Here is a 23,787-nt window from a genome sequence, read left to right as displayed (position 1 = left end):
TTTTTAATTATTCCATATTATCTGCTTCATTAGTGTTCTTCTTTAAAATGTCTGTTAATTAATGAGATAATTCAAACCAGCTCCAATTGTTCAGTAATGAAGAAAATCAACTATACCTGAGAGAGAACTGTAGGAAATGAGTGTGGACCACAACATAGAATTTCCACTCTTCTGTTATTGTTTGCTTGCATTTTTGTTTTCCTTCTCAGTTTTTTTTTAATTTTCTTTCTAGATCTGATTTTTCTTGTGCAGCAAGATAACTGTATAAATATGTATACATGTATTGTCTTTAACATATACTTTAACATATTTAACATGTATTGGACTACCTGCCATCTGGGGGAGGAGGTTGGGGAAAGGAGAGGAAAAGTTGGAACAGAAAATTTTACAAGGGTCAATGTTGAAAAATTACCCAAGCTTATCTTTTTGTAAATAAAAAGCTATAATAATAAAATGAAAGAAAGAAAGAAAAAGAAAAATAGTTCTCTTAATTTCTCCTGAACCATGACATTTACTTATAACTTAGAATAAATGTTCTTTAAATGTCTAAGCCAATGTCATTAAATATTTAAACATAGCATTTGGTTAAAATGATAACTATTCTCCTTCTCTGTAGCATGTGAAAATTTGTTCCCTTTTTTATATGTTTCAGTGTATTTACTATGCTAAATCAAAAAGAATCTGATGCTATTTATTGAAACCAGAAGAATATGTGACTAGAAGTGTTTCTTATTGTGTCTTAGGTAATTGGAAAAGAGAAGCCTCAATATAAAAAAAAAAAAAAATTGTGAATTTATTAAGCAATAGTTTAAGTATGAGACCTGTTTAAGAGTTGATATATAACATATGTGTACTTGTTGCCATATTAACCATGTTAAAAAGGACTAACATTAAATGGATAATGATGTTGGAACAATATTTCCTCAAAGAGAAAACTACAAATTTTGCCAAAATATCCCCAATAACAAAAAAAAGTCAATTAGGTATAAAAAAGATTGCTCTAAATTCTAAATAGCTTAGTTCCTTGAAGGAAATAATAAAAAACAAAGGGATTTTCAAAAGGTTAAGGGATGTCAAGAAAAATGGAGGTGAGGGGAGAACATAATTATTTAAATAAAAGAAGAAAAAAGGAATTAGAAGGAAAGTCAAGCAAAGTATAAAGAACAGAACAGAGAGGAGGAAATCTATCATGACAGATGACAAGAAATGAAAAACAAAAAGACAGCTGATCAAAATCTGTAACAGTATTTATGGCCAAACACCACCATCAGGTCATTATCTACAAATACAATTAAAATTTGTGATCTGTGCAAAGTCTAGTACACAAGTACCATTCAAATGTCAAAGTAAAATACTTTGTATTATTTGACTATACAAACTACCTCTCAACAGGGTAACTCAAAGTATTATAATTTGAAAGGATTTTCATTCTTCCTAGGAAAAGAGAAAGAAAAAAATGAAAAAACGTCAAGAAAGATGGTACAGAATAGACAGGTCTTTGAGCTCCCAGCTTCCCTCAGGTTGACACCAGATTAAGCCTCTGAATTGGTTTTAGAGTATAGAACCCACAAATACTTGGAGTAAAACAAATTTTCCAGCAGAAGGTATTTTTGAAGAAAAGGTCATTCAGAAAAGATCTGTCTCAATCAGGCTGGAGGGGGAGAGAGGAAGGAGAGAAGCTCAGGCCAGTGCAAGGAGACCCAAGGTAAAGAGTCTTCCCTGTGCTGGATGAATCTACTGGCTTTTAGTCAAAATACAGCAGCATTTTCTACTCTATTCTGGTTCAGAAGCCAGTGGGTCAGCAAGCTAGTTGTAAAATCTCCATCAAAAATACAAAGGACAAATAGTGAGCCCCTGAATCCCAACATAACAAGCAAGACTTAGCTATGCCCACCCAATATGAGAAGGAAGCTGCCAGCAGCTGCTGTCACCTGTAGAGGAAGCTTAGAACAATTTCCTCTTTTTCCTAAGAGCAGCCTTCAACCTTTAAAAAGGAATAAAAAAGTAAAAGGAACTCTGACCATAGATAGCATTTTTGGGGACAGGGAAGAACAGACCTCAAACCTTGAGAACACTAAAGGCAAAATAACTCCCAATGAAGCCTCAAAGGATAATATATTTTAGTCTCCATCTCACAAAGCTCTCTTGGAAGAATTCAAAAAGGATCTTAGAGTTAGAAGAAAATAGGGAAAGGAAATGAGAACCCTGAAAAAGGAAATATAAAAATTGTCTGAAGAAAATCACTCCTTAAAAAATAGTTTTATAAAAGGAAAAATAAAACAACTCCTTGAAAAACAGAATTTGTGAAATAAAAAAAAAAATCCAATGAACAGAACAACTTATTTAAAAGTTCAATTGGCCAAATTCAAAAGGAGATTTTAAAAAACTAACTGAAGAAAACAATGTACCAAAAATTAGAATTCAACAAATGCAAGTGAATGACTCAATGAGACATCAAGAATCAAACAAAATCAAAACAAAAGAGAGAGAGAGAGAGAGAGAGAGAGAGACAGAGAGAGAGAGAGAGAGAAGAAAATGTAAACTACCTCATCAGAAAAACAACTGACCTGGAAAATAGATCCAGGAGAGACAATCTAAGAATTGGAATCCCAGAAAACCATGATTTAAAAAAAAAAAAAAAAAAAAAGAGCCTAGACAGCATCTTTCAAGAAATCATCAATGACTACCCTGATATGTTCAAACTAAAGGGTAAAATAGCCAGTGAATGAATCCACTGATCAATCCCTAAAAAAGACCTTAAAATGAAGACTTCAAAGAATATTGTAGCTAAATTCCAGAATTATCAGATCAAGAAGAAAATGTAAGCAGCCAGAAAGAAATTCAAATATAGAGGGGCCACAATCAGGATTACCCAGGACTTATCAGCTTCCATGTTAAAAGGCTGAAGGGCCTGAAATATGATTTACCAAAGGGCAAAGGAATTTGGACTGCAGCCAAGAACCAACTATCCAGCAAAACTAAGCATTATCTTTCAGCAGGGAAAAAATAGACATTTATTGAAATAAGGGATTTTCCACTATTTTAGATAAAAAAGACCATAGTTAAATAGAAAATCTTTTTTTTTCCTTTTTTCTTTTTTTTAAATAATTATAACTTTTTATTGACAGAACCCATGCCTAGGTAATTTTTTATAACATTATCCCTTGCACTCACTTCTGTTCCAACTTTTCCTCTCCTTCCCTCTACTCCCTTCCCCAGATGGCAAGCAGTCCTATACATGTTAAACATGTTGAACAGAAAATCTGATCTTAAAATACAGAACTCAACAAAAGCATAAGAGGTAAAAAAGGGAGGAAAAAAACTATGCTCTATAAATGTTAAAATGCTTGTATCCTTATATGGAAAGATGATATGTTTTAACTCTTGAGAACTGTTTCTTTGTTAGGGGTAAACTTAGAGGGAGCAGATATAATTTGACTTTACTATAATAATACAAAAAAAAAAGAAACTAGGGATGGAAAAGGGATTATACTGGGATAAAAAGGAAGAAGAAATAAAATGAGGTAAATTTCATCACATGAAGATCAAAAAAAAAAGACCTGTTATAGTTAAGGGAAAGAAGGGAGGGGAATGAGCATTGTGTAAACCTTAATCTCATTATACTTGGCTCAAAGAAAGAATATCGGACATATTGAGTTAATATGTAAACTTGTCTCATCTTACAGGGAAGTAGGATGAGAAAGGAAAAAGAAAGGAGGAGGGAATATAAGGGAGAATATAAGTGGTAGAGAAAAGGGATAAGAAAGGGGGAGGAGCTGTAAAAGGGGAAGGCAGACTGAAAGAAGTAGTGGTCAAAAGCAAAACACTGGTGAGGAGGGAAAGGGGAAAAGGAAAGAGAAAAGTATAATTTAGGAAAAATAAGATGGAGGAAAATATAAAGTAAGTAATTAACTGTGAAATGTGAATGGGATGAACTCTGCCATAAAAGTGAATCGTATAGCAGGATGGATTAAAAGCCAGAATCCTCCAATATGAGGTTTGCAAGAAACACATATAAAACAGCATGATAAATATAGAGTAAAAGTAAAAGGCTGGAGCAGAATCTATTATGCTTCAGCTAAAATTTAAAAAAAGCAGGAGTAGTGATCCTGATCTCAGATCAAGCAAAAGCAAAAAATAGAACTAATTAAAAGAGATAATGAAGATAATTATATCTTGCTAAAGGGTACCATAGATAATGATGTAATATCAATACTAAACATGTATGCACCAAGTGGTATAGCATCCAGGTTCCTAAAGGAGAAATTAAGACAACTATAAGAAGAAACGGCCAGCAAAACTATACCAGTGAGGGATCTCAACATCCCTCTATCAGAATTAGATAAATCAAACCACAAAATACTCAAGAAAGAAGTTAAGGAGATAAAAAGAATTTTAGAAAAATTATGTATGATAGACCTTTGGAGAAAACTGAATGGAGACAGAAAGGAATATGCTTTTTTCTGGGCAGTACATGGAATCTATACAACAAGTGACCATGTATGAGGGTACAGAAATCTCAAAATCAAATGCAGAAAAGCAGAAATGGTAAGTACTTTTTTCAGATCATGATGCAATAAATTTACATTAATAAAGGATCATGGAAAAATTGACCAAAAATTAATTAGAAATTACATAATTTACAGTTAATCATGTTAAAAAGGGGAATAATGGCTAAGAAAAAAATGCTTTTTTTTTTTTTTTTTTTTAACAATACATTGTTCTGTAACCAACTCTAATTTCTGTTTTCTGTGATCTAACTCTCTGAAGCATGTTGTTTGTTTCTAGGGACTTAATATTACTTAAAGTTCACAATGCCTCAGGATATTGTGCCAGGACTTTGTTTTCTCATGATTTCAAGCTAAAATGTACTCTTCATTAATCTTAGGAGGAGGAGAACATCCCAGTTACTTTAGTTTCCAGCTTCCTGGGAGTTCTCTATACCAAATATTTTATATTATCTACAGTTATTTCTCTTCTTATCTCTTGCTGCTGAACTTTGTAAGTAACATGGAAATGATGATTTCTGTGGATTTATTTTCTGTCCTGCAACTTTGCTAAAGCTGTGAATTGTTTGTAGTAGCTTTTTAGTTAATTCTCTAGGATTTTCTAAATATACCATCATATCATCTGGAAAGAATGATAATTTGGTTTCCTCATTACCTACTCTAATTCTATTTTCTTTTTCTTCTCTTATTGCTAGTGTTAATATTTCTAATACATTATTGAATAGTAATGGTGATAGTGGGCAACTTTGTTTCACCCCTGAGCTTACTGGGGATGGTTCTAGTTTATTCTCATTACATATGATGCTTGCTGATGGTATTAAATAGATGCGACTGATCATTTTAAGGAAACTTCATTTACTCCTATATTCTCTAGTGTTTTTAATAGGAATGAGTGTTGGGTTTTGTCAAATGCTTTTTCTGCATCTATTGAAATAATCATATGATTTCTGTTAGTTTGGTTGTTGATATAGTCAATTATGCTAATAGTTTTCCTAATATTGAATCAGCCCTATATTCCTGATATAAATCCTACTTAATCATGTGTATTATCCTGATGATAACTTGCTGTAATCACTTTGCTAATATTTTAAGATTTTTGCATCAATATTCATTAGGGAAATTGATCTATAATTTTCTTTCTCTGTTTTGAGCTTTTTCATTATAGATATGATCTTTTTCATAGGCCTTTAACTACTAAGAATGTTGCAACCCTCCAATCTTGCAAAAAAAAAAAAAAAAAGGCTTTAAGTCCATAGTGCCACAAACCATACATTTCCTCAATCTAACAACCATTATTATTGGTATATTGGGAGAGAACTGTGAAACAATTCCCAATTAGTGAATTCATATATCACTTTGTTCAGATTAGGACTTATGGGACTCTGAAGAAGCTGATCCTCCTTTTCTGGAATGCAGAACAGAGCAAAGACTTTGTCACACAATTTGGAATCAGACTTATATGTCCGGGCCTAAGGACTCTCGTAATCATCATATGCATGGAGGATATCCCAACTGAATTGGTGGGGATATAATCAAAAGGGGAATGATCAGGTTTAGAAAAATCACATTACCATCCGCTCCTATTGAGGGATATTTTCAGAACAGAAATAAGAATATATCATATAATGCTACTGTGCAGGCATGTCTGGGGATTGATTACGCTTTCATGTGAGAAGAAATTGTCCAAGGACAATAAAAAAGGTAGGGGTTCATAATGTTATTTGCAGAGAATGCAAGGTTTCTAATGCATAGGAAATAAGGTTAATATCAGTACTGTGTTTATCATGAAGCCTTCATTTAATATGTTATTTATACAGAACGATAATTGGTCTCACATTTAAGCAAACTATTCTTGGAGAACATTGAAAATTTACTCAGCAAAAGTAGAAAGAAAAGATGTATTTCATGTGTTGTTTTTGGTATAATTGCATTAATTTCTATTTTAGTTTTCAGTGCCTTGATTGCTATGTCTGTAACCACTGTTCAAAATCAAGTAGCTCAAGCTAATTATTTGCATGAACTTACTGTAAACATCTCTAAAGGGTTTCCTATACAGAATAAAATTAATAAGGAGTTTTATGAAACTAAAAATCAAGTAAGGAATGATGTCCTTGAAATAGGAAATATTAAGGATTAGACAAAGATTAGTTTGTGACTATAGATTCACTAGTTTCTGTATGGTTAATAAGCAATACAAAGAATCAGAGTGGGAATGGGATAAATTTAGAAATTACCTTAATGGATTATGGGGAAATTCAAGTGTTACAATGGATATTGAAGATCTTCAAAAAATTGCTGATATGTTAGATAAAGAATCACATGAAAATCTAGAACCTGACCAGACCACCCAAACAATTGCTGATTAGATCAAAAGCACAAGGAATATTCAGTGCCATTGGACATGAAATTATTCTCATAGCATTTGCTATAATTTTGCTTATATGTTTCTGTGTCTGTGGACCTATTCTGATAAGCTATTTTCTGACCATAATTAAAAGGATTGCAGAGAATGTCCACAGGCAAGATCTCAGACTTTAAGATTTGAGAGCATCTCAATAAACAAAAAAGGGGGGAGAAATAGAGAACTCCCAGGAAATTAGAAATTTCAGTTAACTGGGATGTTTCCCTCCTCCTAAGATTAACCAAGAGTGCATTTAAGCTTGAAATCATGAGAAAACAAAAGATCCTAGCACAATTACTGGGGCACTGTGAATTTTAAATAAGACTGAGTCCTTATAAATAACAACATGCTTCAAAGAGTTAAATCAGGATTGATTACAGAACAATGTTTTTCATAGTAACATTGTTTTAAGATATATAAACAACATGAACTCTCACATTAAATGGCTCTGTTGAATTATCAGCAACCCCGGCTCCTTATTTTCAACTTAGCCCATTTGAGTTGTGCTGGTCACAACAATTTGGGAATTGACTTGCCAAGACAAAGTGAGGAACTATATGAACACAATTACAAAAGACTTTCTACACAAATAAAGTCAGATCTAATAAATTAAAAGAATATCAAGTGCTCATGGGTAAGTTGAGCTAATATAATAAAAATGACAATTCTATTTAAATTAATCTACTCATTCAGTGCCATACCAATCAAATTCCCAAGAAATTATTTTACAGAGCTAGAAAAAATAATAACAAAGTTCATCTAGAACAAAAGTTCAAGAATTTCAAAGGAATTAATGAAAAAAACTACAAAGGAAGGTGGCCTAACTGTACCAAACATAATACTATATAATAAAGCAGCAATCATCAAAACCATTTGGTACTGGCTAAGAAATAGAGTAGTTAATGAGTGGAGTAGATCAGGTTCATAAGATACAATTGTCAATGACTTTAATAATCTAGTGTTTGAAAAACCCAAAAACCCCAGCTTCTAGGATAAGAACTCATTATTTGACAAAAAAAAAGTGCTAGGAAAATTGGAAATTAATATGGCAGAAACTAGGCATTGATCCACTCTTAATACCCTAAACCAAAATAAGAATGAAATGTGTTCTTAATTTAGACATAAAAAGTGATACTGTAAGCAAATTAGAAAAACAAAGAATAGTCTACCTCTCAGATCTGTGGAGAAGAAAGGAATTTATGGCCAAAGAAAAACTAGAGTACATTCTGGATTGCAAAATGAATAATTTTGATTATATTAAGTTAAAAAAGTTTTGTACAAACAAAACCAATACTGACAAGACTAGAAGTAAAGCAGAAAACCAAGGGGAAAATTATATCTAAGGGTCCTGATAAAGCCCTCATTTCTAAAATATATAAAGAATTGAATCAAATTCATAAGAATATAAACTGCTCTCCAATTGATAAATAGTCAAAGGATATGAACAATTTTCAGATGAAGAAATTAAAACCATTTCTAGTCACATAAAAAAATGATCTAAATCATTACTGATAAAAGAAATGCAAATTAAGACAATTCTAAGGTACCACTACACACCTCTCAGATTGGCTAAGATGACAGAAAAAGATAATGATGAATGTTAGAGGGGATGTGGGAAAACTGGAACACTCACATTACTGGTGGAATAGTAAACTAATCAAATCATTCTGGAGAGCAATATGGAACTATGCCCAAAGGGCTATCAAATTGTGCATATTTTTTGATCTGTATCCCAGAGAGACCATAAAAAAGAGGAAAGGACTCCCATATGAAAAATATTTGTAATAGCTTTTTTAGTGGCAAGGAATTGGAAACTGAGTAGATATGCATCAGTTGGAGAATGGCTGAATAAGTTACAATTTATGAATATTATGGGATACTATTGTTCTATAAGAAACAATCAGCAGGATGATTTTAGAAAGGTCTGGACAGACTTACATGAACTGATATTAAGTGAAGTGAGTAGAACCAAGAGAACATTGTACCCACCAAGAAGATTACACAATGATCAATTCTGATGGATAGGGCTCTTTTCAACAGTGAAGTGATTCAGGCAAGTTCCAATGGTCTTTTAAGGGAGAGAGACATCTGCATTCAAAGAAAGGTTTGTGGGGACTGAATGTGGATCACAACATAGTATTTTCACTTTTTGTTGTTGTTGCTTTCATTTTGTTTTTTTTCTAATTTTTTTTTCTTTTTGATATGATTTTTCTTATGCAGTCTAATACTTGTGGAAATATGTATAGAAGAATTACACGTGTTTAACATATACTGTACTACTTGCCATATAGAGAAGGGAGTAGGAGAAAGGAGAGAAATTGGAACACAAGGATGAATGTTGAAAAGTATGCATATGTTTTGAAATTTAAATGCTTTATAATAAAAAAAGAAAAGCAAGAGACACTTGGGGAAAGGCAGGAAAACTGGTTGTATTTTTCAGGTTTTTAAAAGAGAAAAAGAAAGGAAGATAAAAAGAGGAATAACAGTATAAAAGGGAGGAAGGAGTTAGAGCAACTTTCTAGTTCTCATAATTAGTGTGGAGAAAATACAAATATGAAGCAATGGGGACATATAGGATGTGTGGGATGCTATCATCAGATGAACTTTACTCTTACTTAAAATGAATACATATGCACGTGCATTTAAAAAAAAAACTCAACAGGGAAACAGATGTAGCTGCTGGGAATGGTTAACAGAAAGAATAATACTATGGGAGGAACAACCATAAACAAAACAAACTTCTTGTTTCTGAAAATGATAACTGAAAAGGAAAAAAAAAATACTAAGGAGCTGGCATCTACAAGATTAAGTGCATTAAAGTAATTCTTAGAAATTTGGGAAAAGACTAAGCAAATTATGACATATAATTGTAATACAATAGAGTGGGCCACTGTAACATTTTTAAAATGCATAAAAGAGAACAGAAGGAAGTCCAGATAGAGAGGATGGACAAGCAGGACAGTTTTCAAGGCAAAGAACAAAATTTTATGTACTTTTTTTTTCATAAAGCAGTATTCAAGGTTTCATAGACTCCCCTTTTGTGTTCTGTATATGGAAAGTTCCTTTAGTGTTAAAGGTCAGAATGCAAAATGATATTTAAAAATACAATATAATTTAAGATGAGTGGGAGACATCATTTGTAGTTGGAAGATTTGGGAAATGTTTCATGCAGGAGATAGAACTCATGACTTATGCTGATAATCTATTGATCTTTTGGACATATTTCTGTCTTTGTCTTTTAAAGTAATCCTTTTTTTTTTCAAAAGCCACATAAAGAACCAGTGCTCAGTCATCAATATTTTTAGAAAGATAATTATTTTCATATATATTATTTGTTGATGATTAAAAGATATAGAAGGTTGGGCTGAATTTGTACTGAAATTCAAAATGCTTTTTTTGTGCTGCTAAAAGAGTAAACAAGTTCAATCTACTGTGGTTCCTAAGTGTTTTTAGCCTAATTTTTACCATTAAAAAAATTCTATAATCATACTTTCAACCTGTTTCTGTTTAACCTTAGTGTTTGAAAATATTTATATTCAGTCTAAAACTTTTTGACAGATTTAAATATACTTAAAGGTATTTAAAATTTTGACTGAAATGTAACATTTATATAGCTCATGAAATACTTTTATTTTTATTAGACAAATTTTGAAAAAAATGGAGGAATTAAATTATTTAAATCTAGATTAATATATTTCCCCAAGAAAGTCCAAATCAAATGCTTCTATTCCATAACAGATTTTTCTTTTTCTATCTCAGTAGCAACTTGACTGATCTTTTCAAATACATTTTTCTCCTCCAATCTCTCATCCTTTAAAAAGCTGATGAAAGATATCTAAGGCAAACAATTTTCCCTTGGAATTTAGTTTGATTATATCATTCAGAGTCATTACTGCAATGATTTTGAGAAATGCTCTATTTTTCTATGATGAAACAAACAAAACAAAACCCATAGTCACTAAACAAGCTCAGCTGAAGTTGCAGGGCAATTCTTCCTTTTTCTAAACATGGCTTTTGATAGAACATTTGTATCAAAAAAAAAAAAAAAGTTGTAAACTGTGAGATAGAATCTGTTATTTTATAACAGTACAGGGTTATCTGTAAAATGCCAAGGAAGAGTCACAGTTGGCAATGCTGAAAACTCATGGCAAAAATGGTGGCAGGGCTAAAAAAGATTCTGCTTTTGAAATGGAATGTTTGAAGGATAGAAAGTGATGATGTTGAGCCACTTTATAAAACACAAGGGTGTTCTTGAGACATGTTCAAGGCAATAATGGAATGGTTACATATACCTCTGTCAACAAAGGGAGTAGACTTTAATGACATTTCTTTGTAAGAAACTTTATCACATGAGATAAAATGCAGGAAAGAATTAGATGGATTCTACAATATATATTTCCTCTTCAATACACATAAGAACTGAATATTCCTTTTCATTTTCACTGCCAAGAGAAGCAGACTCCATAGCTTTCCTAATTGGAAGGGGCACATTTACCTTTTTCTAAACAATTTCCTCAGAACTAATGCTGAGATTATATAGTGTCAAAAGCCTAGATTTTTTCATTTTCAACTGATCAGGTCATAAGAATATGTAGACTACAGTTCATTCTTCAGGTATATTTAGACTGTCACTGACAGGTTTTCACCTCTAATATCTACTTAGAAGTGAGTAGAGAGAACTCATCTCACTCCTTTCAAGCACCCAGGCTATATATGTTAAACGTATATTGTATTTCATTTTTATCTATTGTCCACCAATACCTATTAATAACAAATAATAGCTTTATGTCAAGTTATTGGAGCTGTATAAGTCCCTAAAACAAGGAAAGTGAATCAATCCAGTGTCCTTAAATGTAGGCAAATAAAGGCATCCTATGATGACTTAAAGCAATGAGACTAAACAGGTACTGTCAAGATATTGTTAGTTATCAGAAAGATAGTCAAAAGAATGACAATGAAAGAAAATGAAGAATGAGAAAAGGAAATAGTTTTATGCCACTATCTCATTTTTACATTAGTTACTAATAATACTATGGGCTAAAGAGATGATTCTTTAAAATCTGGCTATTTTATTCTCCATTTGATAAATGGTCAAAGTACATGAACAGTCAATTTTCACATTAAGAAATTAAAACCATTTCTACTCATGTGAAAAGGTGCTCTAAATCACTATTGATCAGAGAAATGCAATTTAAGACAACTTTGAGGTACCATTACATACCTCTCAGATTGGCTAAGAGGAAAAGATAATGATGAATGTTGAAGGGAATGTTGAGAAAACTGGAACACTAATACATTGTTGGTGGAGTTGTGAACTGATTCAACCATTCTTAAGAGCAATTTGGAATTATGCCCAAAGGGCTATCAAGCTGTGCAAACCCTTTGATCCAGCAGTGTTCCTAATGGGCTTATATCCCAAAGAGATCTTAAAAGAGGTAAAGGGACCCACATGTGCAAGGGTGTTTGTGGCAGCCCTCTTCTGTAGAGGCAAGAAACTGGAAACTGAGTGGATGCCCATCAATTGGAGATTGGCTGATTAAGTCATGGTATAAGAATGTTATGGAATATTATTATTCTATAATAAATGACCAACAGGATGATTTCAGAGAGGCCTGGAGAGACTTATAATGCTAAGTGAAATGAGCAGAACCAGGACATTACTGTACATGGCAACAGCAAGATTATATGATGATCAATTCTAATGAACATGGCTTTTGTCAACAATGAGATGATCTAGGCCAGTTCCAATTGTCTTGTGATGAAGAAAGTTATCTGCACCCAGAGAGAGGACAGTAGGAACTGATATGCAACACAACATAGTATTTTCATTCTTTTTGTTGTTGTTTGCTTGCATTTTTTTTCTTTCTCATTTTTTTTTCCTTTTTGATCTGATTTTTCTCGTGCTGCATGATATTTGTGGAAATATGTATAGAGGAATTACCATATATTGGTTCAATTACTGTCAAGGGGAGAGGGTGGGGGAAGGGAGAAAAAAAATTAGAAAACAAAGATGGGTAGAGTAACAGGAATGGAGAGAGAGAAGGAAAGGATAAAAGAAAAAAAGAGGATAAGATTAAGAAAGTAATCTGGGGAAGAGTAAGGGGAAAGGGGAATTTAAGTCATAGCAAGAAAAAGTAGGAGGCAGAAGTAAAGTAGAAGAATTAGCAGGGACAGAAAACAAGATACACAGAAACATAATAGTAATGAGCAGGAGTAAAATTTATTAGAAAAAAAAAAACAGGGAGAATAATCATTGATCTCAGAATTAAGTTAAAATAGGGTCATTCAAAAGAGAAAAAATAGGGAAACTACACTATTTGCCAGTCATATTAATTATTATTGTTTTATTAGCAACATTAACATCATTAGATTAACAACATGAATAATAACTAGATAGTGTAAGATTCGAATATTTCTGCTGTTATAGTAAATGATGAGTTGGTAAATTTAAAGAATATAGAAAGATCTGGATTTTAAAAGAATGAAATAGAATACTATTTTAAAAACTTTCAAGTTATAATAAGACTTTTGGAAAATCCTGTGCATTAATAAAATAATAACAAATTGCAATAAAATAAAAAAGAAAAGAGAAGCTGCAAAATACAATAGAGAATGATATTAACATATTATGAATATATTGCTTTTTTATTGACTTTTCTCTTTAATAATTTTTTAAAAGACATTTCTTTTAAGAAATTCAAAAGTATGGCCAACAATATTGACTGATATTAGATAGAAAAATATTTTTTAAAAAAAGATGAGTTTTTTCAGAAACTATTCCTATTACATTATATCAAGAACTGTCAATTATACTGAATTTCCTAAGAATCAATTAACTTACTGGTGGTGACAATCACTAATTGCATTTGACATTTTTTTTAATGAAAAAGGATATTTTAGGAGAAGGTAGGGACCATTATTTTTTTCTTAGTATTCATAAACATTTTTACTAAAATTACTTCATGAGCCCCAAATGCAAACTCACACACTATAATATTGTTTTATAGCCCACTGACAGTCCTATTTTTATTACCTATAGCTGTCTTTTGTAAAGGAAAAACATAGATTAAAGCAAAGTAACCAAAAAAACATTAGGTTCATCTCTAATCAAGTCAAGGCATGTGAGATGGAAGACTAAAGAAGTTTTCTAATAATTATTTATCAAAATTCAGTGGCTCTGAAGTACACTTGAAAGAAAAACTACAAAGTTTCAAATATAATTAAAAATTTGAACTTATTTGCCATGATTAAAATCACATTTAGAGCTAATTATTCCCCATATTTAATGGTATTATTTTAAGCATTAAAGAATATTTCCCCAGGAAACATAAAAAATATTGATACAAGAGAGAATGATTCATTTCCTGCCTTTTCTTTCATTAAGCATATACAAGTGTAGAATACAAAATAAAATTCCAGAATGACTTCAGTGTATAAGCACTGAATAAAAACTGTTTTTCAACTGGTACTTGATAGAATGCTTAACTTCTATAAAATTATTATTGTTAAAGTTTATGTCAGTTCCAGGCATTAGGCTTCACTTAACTTAATGCAGTTTTAGATCTCTAATTTTCCTAAATAGGAAGTGAACTCTACAGTTATGGTCTACTGGATATTCCATGAATCTCAAAAATACTGAATATTCAAAACAAATCATCTCCTCTTCTGTAGGCAAAAAAAAAAGGCAAGTCTAAAATAGGACACATATTTTCTCTCCAAGGACATAATATTGGCCTCGTCTGCTAATTTACACAAAGTAAATTTTAAGTTTTTCCTGTCAATCCACACCCTGAAATTCCAAAAGCAAAAGCTTAAAACCTAGATCCTAAATAAATTGCACTTGCGTTCAAGTTCCTCATCTTTATTAGGACTAATTGCATGGGTAGAAGGTGATTATAACTAGAGCACTATGGCAACTTGTACATATTTATGAGAAAACTTAAACCCATGCTGAAAGCCAGCTATGATTCAAAAAATATTTAATTGATTCACTTATGATAGTTATGTGCTTCAATATTTCAAAAGAACTATGATTCTATCAGAGTAATTACCCCCACATGAGAATAGATCTCACCACTTTTGCAGACTCTGGTGGTCATCCCACTAGGGATATGCCTCTCTGAAATTTGTTTTTGTGCCTGTACCTGAAAGCTTTTTGGCTTCATAGGCCCCACCGAAGTCTGGATTGGCCTTTGAAAACCTATCATCAATACCACCAAAAGATAAAGAACTGTGATATTAATGCTCATGTAATGCATGCTTTACAAAATAAGAATTCTTGACTTACTATAACGGGGGAAAAAAGGTACCTCTAACACTGACTATATTATTTTTATCAGTGTCTATAGTAGGGATGTGTGCTTGCTCTAAAAAGTTTTGCCACCAATTTCATTGTGAACACCTTAACAGTAGCTTCATGTTGAAATTAATTCTAAGGATTTAAAATGATGGAATACTGGGAAGTCTTAACATAATCTGAACTTTTTTCAGATTTCATAAATATGTAGGTATATGTATTTTTTTTTTCCTCTTTATTGATAAGCAGAAATGAAGACATTGATTGAGCATTGATTCTTGATATACTGAATGATAAGATAACTGATATAAAGGTCTATAATCCTGAAGTCTAACCATCATGCTTTTCAGCATTCCTATTTATATTTATATTTATTCTGCCAGTCTACTGGCTCTGACCTCACATTACATAAACATATTCGGATCTCTCTCATTAACAAGCAAACAAAATAAAGCAACAACTTCATTTACAATTACTAAGCCTAGGGTACTGTCATATTGTCCTTTTCAGAGTCAAGCTCCTATGGGGGAAAAAAGAAAAAAAAGAAAAAAGAAAAAAATAAATGAATTTCATTTGTTTTCCTCTAGCTCACATATGACTGTTCCATTCTAGATTTAAACCCTATGGTCCTTATAATTCAACTGAAATTAAATTTTCTGAAAGTATCAATAATTATTTATTTGCTAAACTAGATGGCCTTTTCTTAGTCCTTATTCTTTTTAAATTCTCAGAGTGATTCTGGAGTTTGGATGGATACTTCTCTAGTTTTTTCATGACATTGCTTAGGTTTGATTTTCATGCTTCTCTGGCTATTCCTCCTTGACCATTACTAAAGCACCATTCTTGTCCTACTTCTAAATGAAGACATTACTTCAAGCTCTGTCCTGGGGTCTCTTCTGTTCCATATTTACACTGCTCTCTCCTTAACCTCCTTTGCCCTACATGGCATAATGGAGAGCAGCTGAGGGGAAGAAAACCTTGCTGGTACTTAAAATCAAGATGATTTGGGTCATGGCATGTGAGTGGAAGAAAATGGTGAACATAACATATTTATATTTTTGACATCCAAAAATTGCTGAAAATGGAAAAAAGTTAAGTCCAGTGGGTAGGGTAGGGCACAAAGGATTTATGAGGAAAATATATTAAAGTAATAAAGAGAAAGAATAGATAGTTGGGCTGATGGGTACACACATAGTGATAACATAGATAAATATTTATAAATATTAAAAACTCATAGGGTCAAATGTTAAAGTTGTTAGTGTTTTGGTTACTATACATTATTAAGTATACCAAAAAGGGGTTTTATTATAGACAAATTTACCCTAACTCATATTTTCCAATTCTTTTTCCTTTGTTTCAGGACTATGAAGATCTGTAATTATAATTCAAAGGCATTTTAAGAAACATATAGCTAAAATCAAATCAGAAAGAATTAATTCTTAAATAAAGATTTTAAAAGATAAAATTTTAAAAAGATAAAGTAAAATAAGTGGCATTATCAACAGCTTTCACTAAACAAGACTAAATGGAGCTATTACAACTCTTACAAAGCTGAAGACCAACTGCTATTGTGGAATGCTATGCCAATCAGAAATTTTTTTTTAAATCATCTTCATCTTCAAATCAATTACCAAGTTATGAATAGGACATGTTACATTTAACCTTTCATTAGTCTTCCTCATCTGACATTTCTCATTCCTTCCTGTCCCCTTTGGCCAACAGAGATTCACAAAGCCTTTGATATATCTATGAACACTCAACTTTGCCTTGTGCTAGGTCATTCATTACCTCAAATAGAAAGATTCTTTTAGTTCACATTATCTAAATTACCAGTCTTCCTCAAGATCCCCCAGAAAATTTTATCAAATTATATCTTCTTCAGGAAATATTCTCATTGGAAAAAAAAAAACAAACAAACACCACAACCACCAGCTATCAACATTTCAAAGACTCACCAAGATCCTCTTTTCCTACAAGTCCATGTGGTACAATCAATAAAATTTATATTTATTAGGTGCTTGTGTGTGTGTGTATATGTGTGTGTGTGTGTGTGTGTGTGTGTGTGTGTGTGTATAGTATTACCAGCAATATGTATAATATCAGAAATCTTAAGCATTTTAATGCTTTGCTTAGTATCATATTATCCAGGTAAATCTATATTAGAAACATCTGACAACAAATATTATTCAATGTAACATGTTTACATGCTTGTGTTATATTTTGATGTATGTTTTTTCTCTTTCCGTTACCTAAGGTAAGATCTTCAAATACCAAGGTTTAGTCTTTTTTTTCAACATATGTTCACACTTGGATCAAGGTCTGAAATGGCCCTTAAAATCAACTAGTTTCATTTTATAAAGGAGCAAATTGAGTCCAAAGGAAGTGATTTACCCAAGTCCTGTAAGACAGTAAGTGAGAATGCTACAAAGATCACCTGTATAATGATTCTGTAAGGTTAAAAAGCATTTTCATAACAAGAAATTTATGAGATAATTAACAGAAATTTCTATCTTTTTACAGCTGAAGAAACCCCAAATCAGTGTTTTATCAAGTGCACCAAGGGCACCTAATACAAAGCACACATGTTGCTACAAAAATCCTTCCTCAACTGCCTCTCATTCCCCTTTTTGAATTCCTTCCCAGGAAAGTGAAAGATCACAGATTCAGTGCTGGAAGAGACACCAGAAGCAATAAAGTTCAATTCTAAATGAAAAAGAAAAATTGAATTCCAGAGAGATCACGACTCAATCTCCAAACGACTCCCAATCTAGGGCTCTTTCCATGCTACCCTAACGATTCTACAGGAAAATGTGAACCTTTGGGGAGAGACTTAGCCTTAACCCTGGGAGATAGGTTAGGCTCATCTGAGCAACAAACCTTAACATTGTTGTCCCAACCCCTTCCTCCTAGCCCTAAAATGTAAAAACAACAACAAGAAAAAAATTTTAAAGACATTTTAAATGAACCCTTTTTTTCATCTCCTCCAAGAAAACCCACTCCCCCACCCCCAAAACCTTTTTGGCTATTTGATCTCCTCTCCAGTTTATCAAAACCTTAAGCTTCCCTACAAATCCTATCTTCCCCTAAACCCATTCTAAAACACATAGAAATCCCCGTCCCCCCGTCGCTAGACAAGCTCTTTTCCCAGGAGCTTTCATTCTCCCTTTTTGTTCAGGAAACGTCTCCTTTTCCCTCCAAAAGGGAACTCAGCAGAGGGGATTACACTCTGCCTCCCCAGAGAGGAGGTTATGGGGGGGCTCGTCCGATGCGAGCTCTCAAAAGGCGCATGCGCCCCGACTCCGCGCTCAGAGGCGAAGCGTGAGAGCCGCAAGTAAAGCGCATTGCGGGTTTGGGGGAAGCGATCTACAGGAGGGAGGGGGGATTCTCTAGTGTAGGGCGGGGATTTTAGAGAGCCGGGAAGGCGACCCCGCCCTCTTAGCGGCTGGAGAGCAGCAGCAGCCAGGGTAGGAGAGAAGGCGGGGGCGGGGGTGAGAGTGGGGGTGGGGGGTGACTTACAATTTCAGCATCCACTCCCCCTCAAGCACCAGGGTCCAGTTGGAGGAGGTCATGGCTCGTACCCGGCTCGACTCCTCCTGCCCTGCCGCCGCTGCCGAAGGGGGCCCAACCATCGCCATCGTCACGGCCACTGTAGCGGCCAAGAAGCTTGGGGCTCCAGGCCTCCGGGCTTCCTTGGCGCTTGGGCCCGCCATGTTGAAAGGCAGGAGAGAAGACAAGCTTTGAAAGTCAGGAAGTGAAGCGGAGGCTGGCTCTGCGGCGGGGAGGGGGGCGGGCTCGGGTTTTTTTTTCCCTCCCCCCGCTCACCACCTCAGGCCCCCACCTTTTTCTCCGTTTCTTTTTTTAAGGTGGTCTGGAGAGATTCCCCAATTCCTCAGCCTCTTAACCTGAGTGGAGGGTCCCCCCAGGTTGGGTCTTTGGGCAGATGAAACCTGAAGGAAAGTCAGGAAAGCCCCTGCCATCCCCCTCTCTCTAGCCCCTGGTCTCCATTCTCTCAGCCTAGAGGTCTTTCCTCGCCTTTTCCTTTTTCACTTGCTTTTGGGTTTGGGGTGGTTGTCGTGGCAACGAGCACCCTTTCCTCCCCTCCTTTTCATGGTTGCCACAGCCGAAAATAAACCGATGAGCCAACGTGCTTTTATTAAAAGGGAAGCTTCCAAGGTGGCACCGCAGAGCAGGAATGGTGTGGGGATTTTTTGTTTCAGCCCTTGGGAGAGAAAGGGAAAAAATATTCAATTAAAAAATTGCTCCCTGCCAACCTTAGAGACAGAACTGGCAAGCAAAAACAGCTACCTGTGGTAGATTTTCATGTTGCTTTAAGATAAATTTTGGGCATTAATTGCTAGAGGGAAAATTAAAATAGTTTATATTTAATATTTTAAAAATCTGGCTATCATGATTCATAAGGCTAAGAAAAAATGCTGTCAATGAAAAAAAAAAAAGATGAGATGTTATTTTAAAAGAAATGCAATTGTATTAGGAGTTAAATAGATTGATCTTTGATATGACATTTTTATTCGTGGATTTAACGTATATATTGCCTTAAGAATTTATGGGGTACTTAAATAGATAACCTACTACCTCACCTAGCATGGTACTAGCTGCTGTAAGCAAAGATAAGAGGAAAAAAATTAGGTTATGTTTGAAAATTTACAAAGCTTTTTGCCCGTAGAATTATCAATATTTCACAGATGGAGAGAAGAATTGAAAAAGATCACATGACTTCATTATATAACTGGTAAATATCAGAATTGGGATTCTAATCTGGTTGCCTCAGTGGTGCAAACTGAAAAGTTAATGGGTTCTACAGTCAAAGTAGGAGTTAGAAATTAGTGTCTGTAAATAGGACTTTTAGTAACTAAGATAGGCATTTTGGGAATCTAAAAATCATTCAATGAAAACATATTGTAAAAGAGGACTTCTGAGATTATTTAGTATATAGCTGCCTGACCTTTCTTGGAATCCCTTTTATAATATTAATTTGAACCATTCTCTACTTGAATACAACCAGGTTTGAAAAGGATGTTCCCTATTTGAGACAATGATCTATTAACTTAATTTTAAAGCCTTGATAAATTTGCTTCCATGTAACTTCCACTTCAGTTCTGTCCTCTAAAGTAAGAACAATTCACCCTGTCTTACCCAAGTTTTCTTTTCAGATATTTGAAGCCAGTTAGGTCTTCTCTTACTGTCCTTTCTGTACAATTCAGCAAACACTTTTTAAAGTGTTCTGTGCAACTATTCTGGAAAGCAATTTGGAACTGTACTCAAAACATTATCAAACTGTGCATACCCTGTGATCCAGCAGTGTTACTACTGGGATTATATCCCAAAGAGATCTTAAAGGAAGAAAGGGACCCATATGTGCAAAAATGTGGCAGCCCTTTTTGTAGTGGCTAGAAACTGGATATTGAAGGGATGCCCATCAATTGGAGAATGGCTGAATAAATCGTGATATATGAATGTTATGGAATATTATTTTTCTATAAGAAATGACCAGGATGAATACAGAGAGGCTTGATGAACTGGTGCTAAGTGAAATGAGTAGAACCAGGAGATCATTATACACTTCAACAACAATACTACATGATGATCAATTCTGATGGATGTGGCTCTCCAACAATAAAAGGATCCAAATCAGTTCTAATTAATCTGTAATGAACAGAACCAGTTACACCCAGAGAAAGAACACTGGGAAATGAATATGAACCACAACATAACATTTCAACTCTTTCTGTTAATGTTTGCTTGCATTTTTGTTTTTTTCTTCTCAGGTTAGTTTTACCTTCTTCCTAAATTTGATCTTTCCTGTGCAACTAGATAACTGTATAAATATGTATACATATATTTAACATATACTTTAACATATTTAACATGTATGGGACTACTTGCCAGTTTGGGGAGGGGGTGGGAGAAAGGAGGGGAAAAGTAGGAACAGAAGGTTTTGCAAGAGTCAATGTTGAAAAATTGCCCATGCATATGTTTTGTATATAAAGAGTTATAATAAAAAAAAAATTAAAAAATAAAGAAAAAGTACTGAATCGCCCCCCAAAAAAAACATGTTTTATGCAAGACATTGGGTCAGAGATTAGGAATACAAAAGTAAAAATTGTTCCTTCTCATCTTAATGTGAGGATTTTACATCTTCACAAATTTTCAGTTAGTCATTTCTGAGGAGAGTACTTACAAATGGGGAAATAGGAAGATATTTGTATAAAAGTGCAATTGAGCTAACCTTTAATGGAAGCTAACATGAGAAATAAAGGTCAAAAAGCAGAGCATTTTTATGCAAAGGCATAGAGACAGGAGAATTTTTCACTAGGGGATAATAGTGCAGTCTTGACTAGAGGGGCATCCATCAATAGTGAATGGATTTAATAACATAAAGATAGCAACATACCATTAATTAAATTGTAATTTTAACTAAAAATGTTGGTGACCTTTATGAAATTAGATAAAATCATATGAAAATATATATGGAGAAATAGTAGAAAACCATAAATTAGGAGGACACTTAAGAGAATAAAGTAGCCTTATATTCCTTATAATTCCTAGATTTTTAAAATATAAAGTAATTTTTAAAGCTCTCTGGTTCCAGAGACAAAATGGAAAATTAAATCAGCAAACACCAAATGGACAATAAAATGTTCATGAAAGGTTAGTATTTGATAAATCTGTAGAAAGTCTTAAAAATCTAGGGAAAAGAATTCATCATTTAACAAACGTACTTGGGGAAATTAAGAGTAATGTAGGAAAAGGGTTTAGACCTGCATCTTATACAATGTAATGACTTTTAGCTCCATGAGATTCTTAAACATTGAAATGGAGTAATGCTTTTCTGTTATGCAATGAAAACAATACTTTTATTCAACAAAAAGGAAATTATTAGTAAAATACTGATATACTTGACTGAAAATTTTAAAAATTTTCTGTAAAATTTTTGGAAGTAAAATTAAAAAATACTTCAAGTCACATTTAAAATTTGACAAGATGAAGAATTGGTAATGTTAGTAGGAATTATATATCCATATTGCAAGAAACAATTTTAAAGGGTTTCCATTAACCCTTTAAAGAAAACATATTTGAAATACATCATTAACAAAAATAAGTAAAACAGTTTTAAAATACCGCTTCATACTCAGCAAATGGCCACAAGTACTTTAAAAAAATGAATCATAGAATTTAAATGATATAAGGAATTAACTAATGCAATCTATAAAAAAATAATCCATTCTGGTAAATGGTATTCTAGCCTTTGAAGACCTTCATTGAGGTAAAACTGCTAAGGGTATAAAAGAAAAAATACACTCATCCACTGCCAGTAGAATCATAAACTTGTAGAAACTTTTTTAGAAAGCAATCTGGCATTACATAATAAAAATTTCAAAAATTATACCATTTGACCTGATCTAATTACATTTCATTGTTGGCAATATAACTTGGAAGTATTACTGAAAATCAAAACAAAAGCTAAACCAGGATTGGAATTCAGGAGATGTGGTGTTCTTTTTCTTCTTTAAAATAATATAATAAGGTTCTCTCTGGGAGAAGGTAGGTTTCTCAGGGGAGATTTTCTGGAGGCAGCCTTAGTATCAGTTCAGATCAATAATTACCCCAAATGCAGCCAGGTGATAAAAGTTTAGATCTTTTATTGTCTCCAATATAGCCCAGTTAGCTTAGAGGCCTGCCTCTCTGCTTAGTTCCAAGAGCTCTTGCTGCTTTGTCCTTTGCTTCTGCCTCTGCTTTCTTCAGCCTCCAGAGCCAGCACCAAGTTGAATCTGTCTTGCCTTTGAGAAAGCCTTCTCAATCTTCAGCTGAACTCTCTACTCGTAGCTTCTTCCTCTGAAAACTTTCTTGATTGGCCCATTGAAGCTCTATTTATGCTCCTTTGAGAGAGAGGGATTGTGGGATACGAGAGAGAGAGAGATTATGGGTTTCTTCCCAGAGTGCTCTCTGGTGGTAAGAACTTCAAGGGAGGTGTGAATTCACAAAATTACAAAGTTTACTTTGTGAATCTCCCATACTTGTGAACTCCAATGAGTAAAGGTGTGAACACAAGCATTGTATCAATTAGTTCTACTTAGTACCTTGTTTCAGGTTCTGGCCCAAAACATCTTCTTGTAAGATCAGATCAATAATCTATCAGCTCTAATGAGTTAGCAGTTTGTAAAGATTCCAACAAGGAGAGAGCTTGGTATGGCAAAGTCCACATCTGGTAGTAATCTGCCTGCTGAATTTAGGAAGGTATTGAGACTCATTTGCCTGGCACATAATAGAAGGTCAATAAATGATAGTTGATTGACTAATTGGAATGAAGTTGGGCAACTTGGATAACTGCTTTTTCCCTTAGCTACTTTTGCCTGCTTACTGTCTTCCCAATGATTCTTTTCATTTATTTTGTTTTGCTCATCAGCTAATTAATCCTCCCTTCTTGTTCATTACTAGTAGAATGGAGTTTTGGTCATTCTAAGCATGGAGAGAGACTCCATTCTGTATTTTCTTTCATCCAACCCTCTTTGAATGTCGGCCCTACTTCATTTTCAATTTTTACTTTATTTGACATATCTGTC

General features: G+C 33.6%; 1 protein-coding gene across 1 annotated transcript in view; it reads right to left on the bottom strand.

Annotated features, from left to right (window-relative positions):
* The window catches only part of TMX4 (thioredoxin related transmembrane protein 4), a 106,037-nt gene extending 82,642 nt beyond the window's left edge, over nt 1-23,395 (bottom strand). The window contains exon 1 of the mRNA XM_051975945.1: nt 18,722-23,395. Coding sequence (XP_051831905.1) covers nt 18,722-18,915 — 194 coding nt within the window. The 5' untranslated portion in view covers nt 18,916-23,395. The remainder of the gene's footprint in view (nt 1-18,721) is intronic.
* Between the last annotated feature and the right edge of the window lie 392 nt (nt 23,396-23,787).

This window comes from Antechinus flavipes, chromosome 2, assembly GCF_016432865.1.
Source record: "Antechinus flavipes isolate AdamAnt ecotype Samford, QLD, Australia chromosome 2, AdamAnt_v2, whole genome shotgun sequence".
NCBI classification, from domain to species: Eukaryota; Metazoa; Chordata; class Mammalia; order Dasyuromorphia; family Dasyuridae; genus Antechinus; species Antechinus flavipes.
Note: the sequence above shows the minus strand (reverse complement) of the source record. Positions and strands in the feature narration are given on the sequence as shown.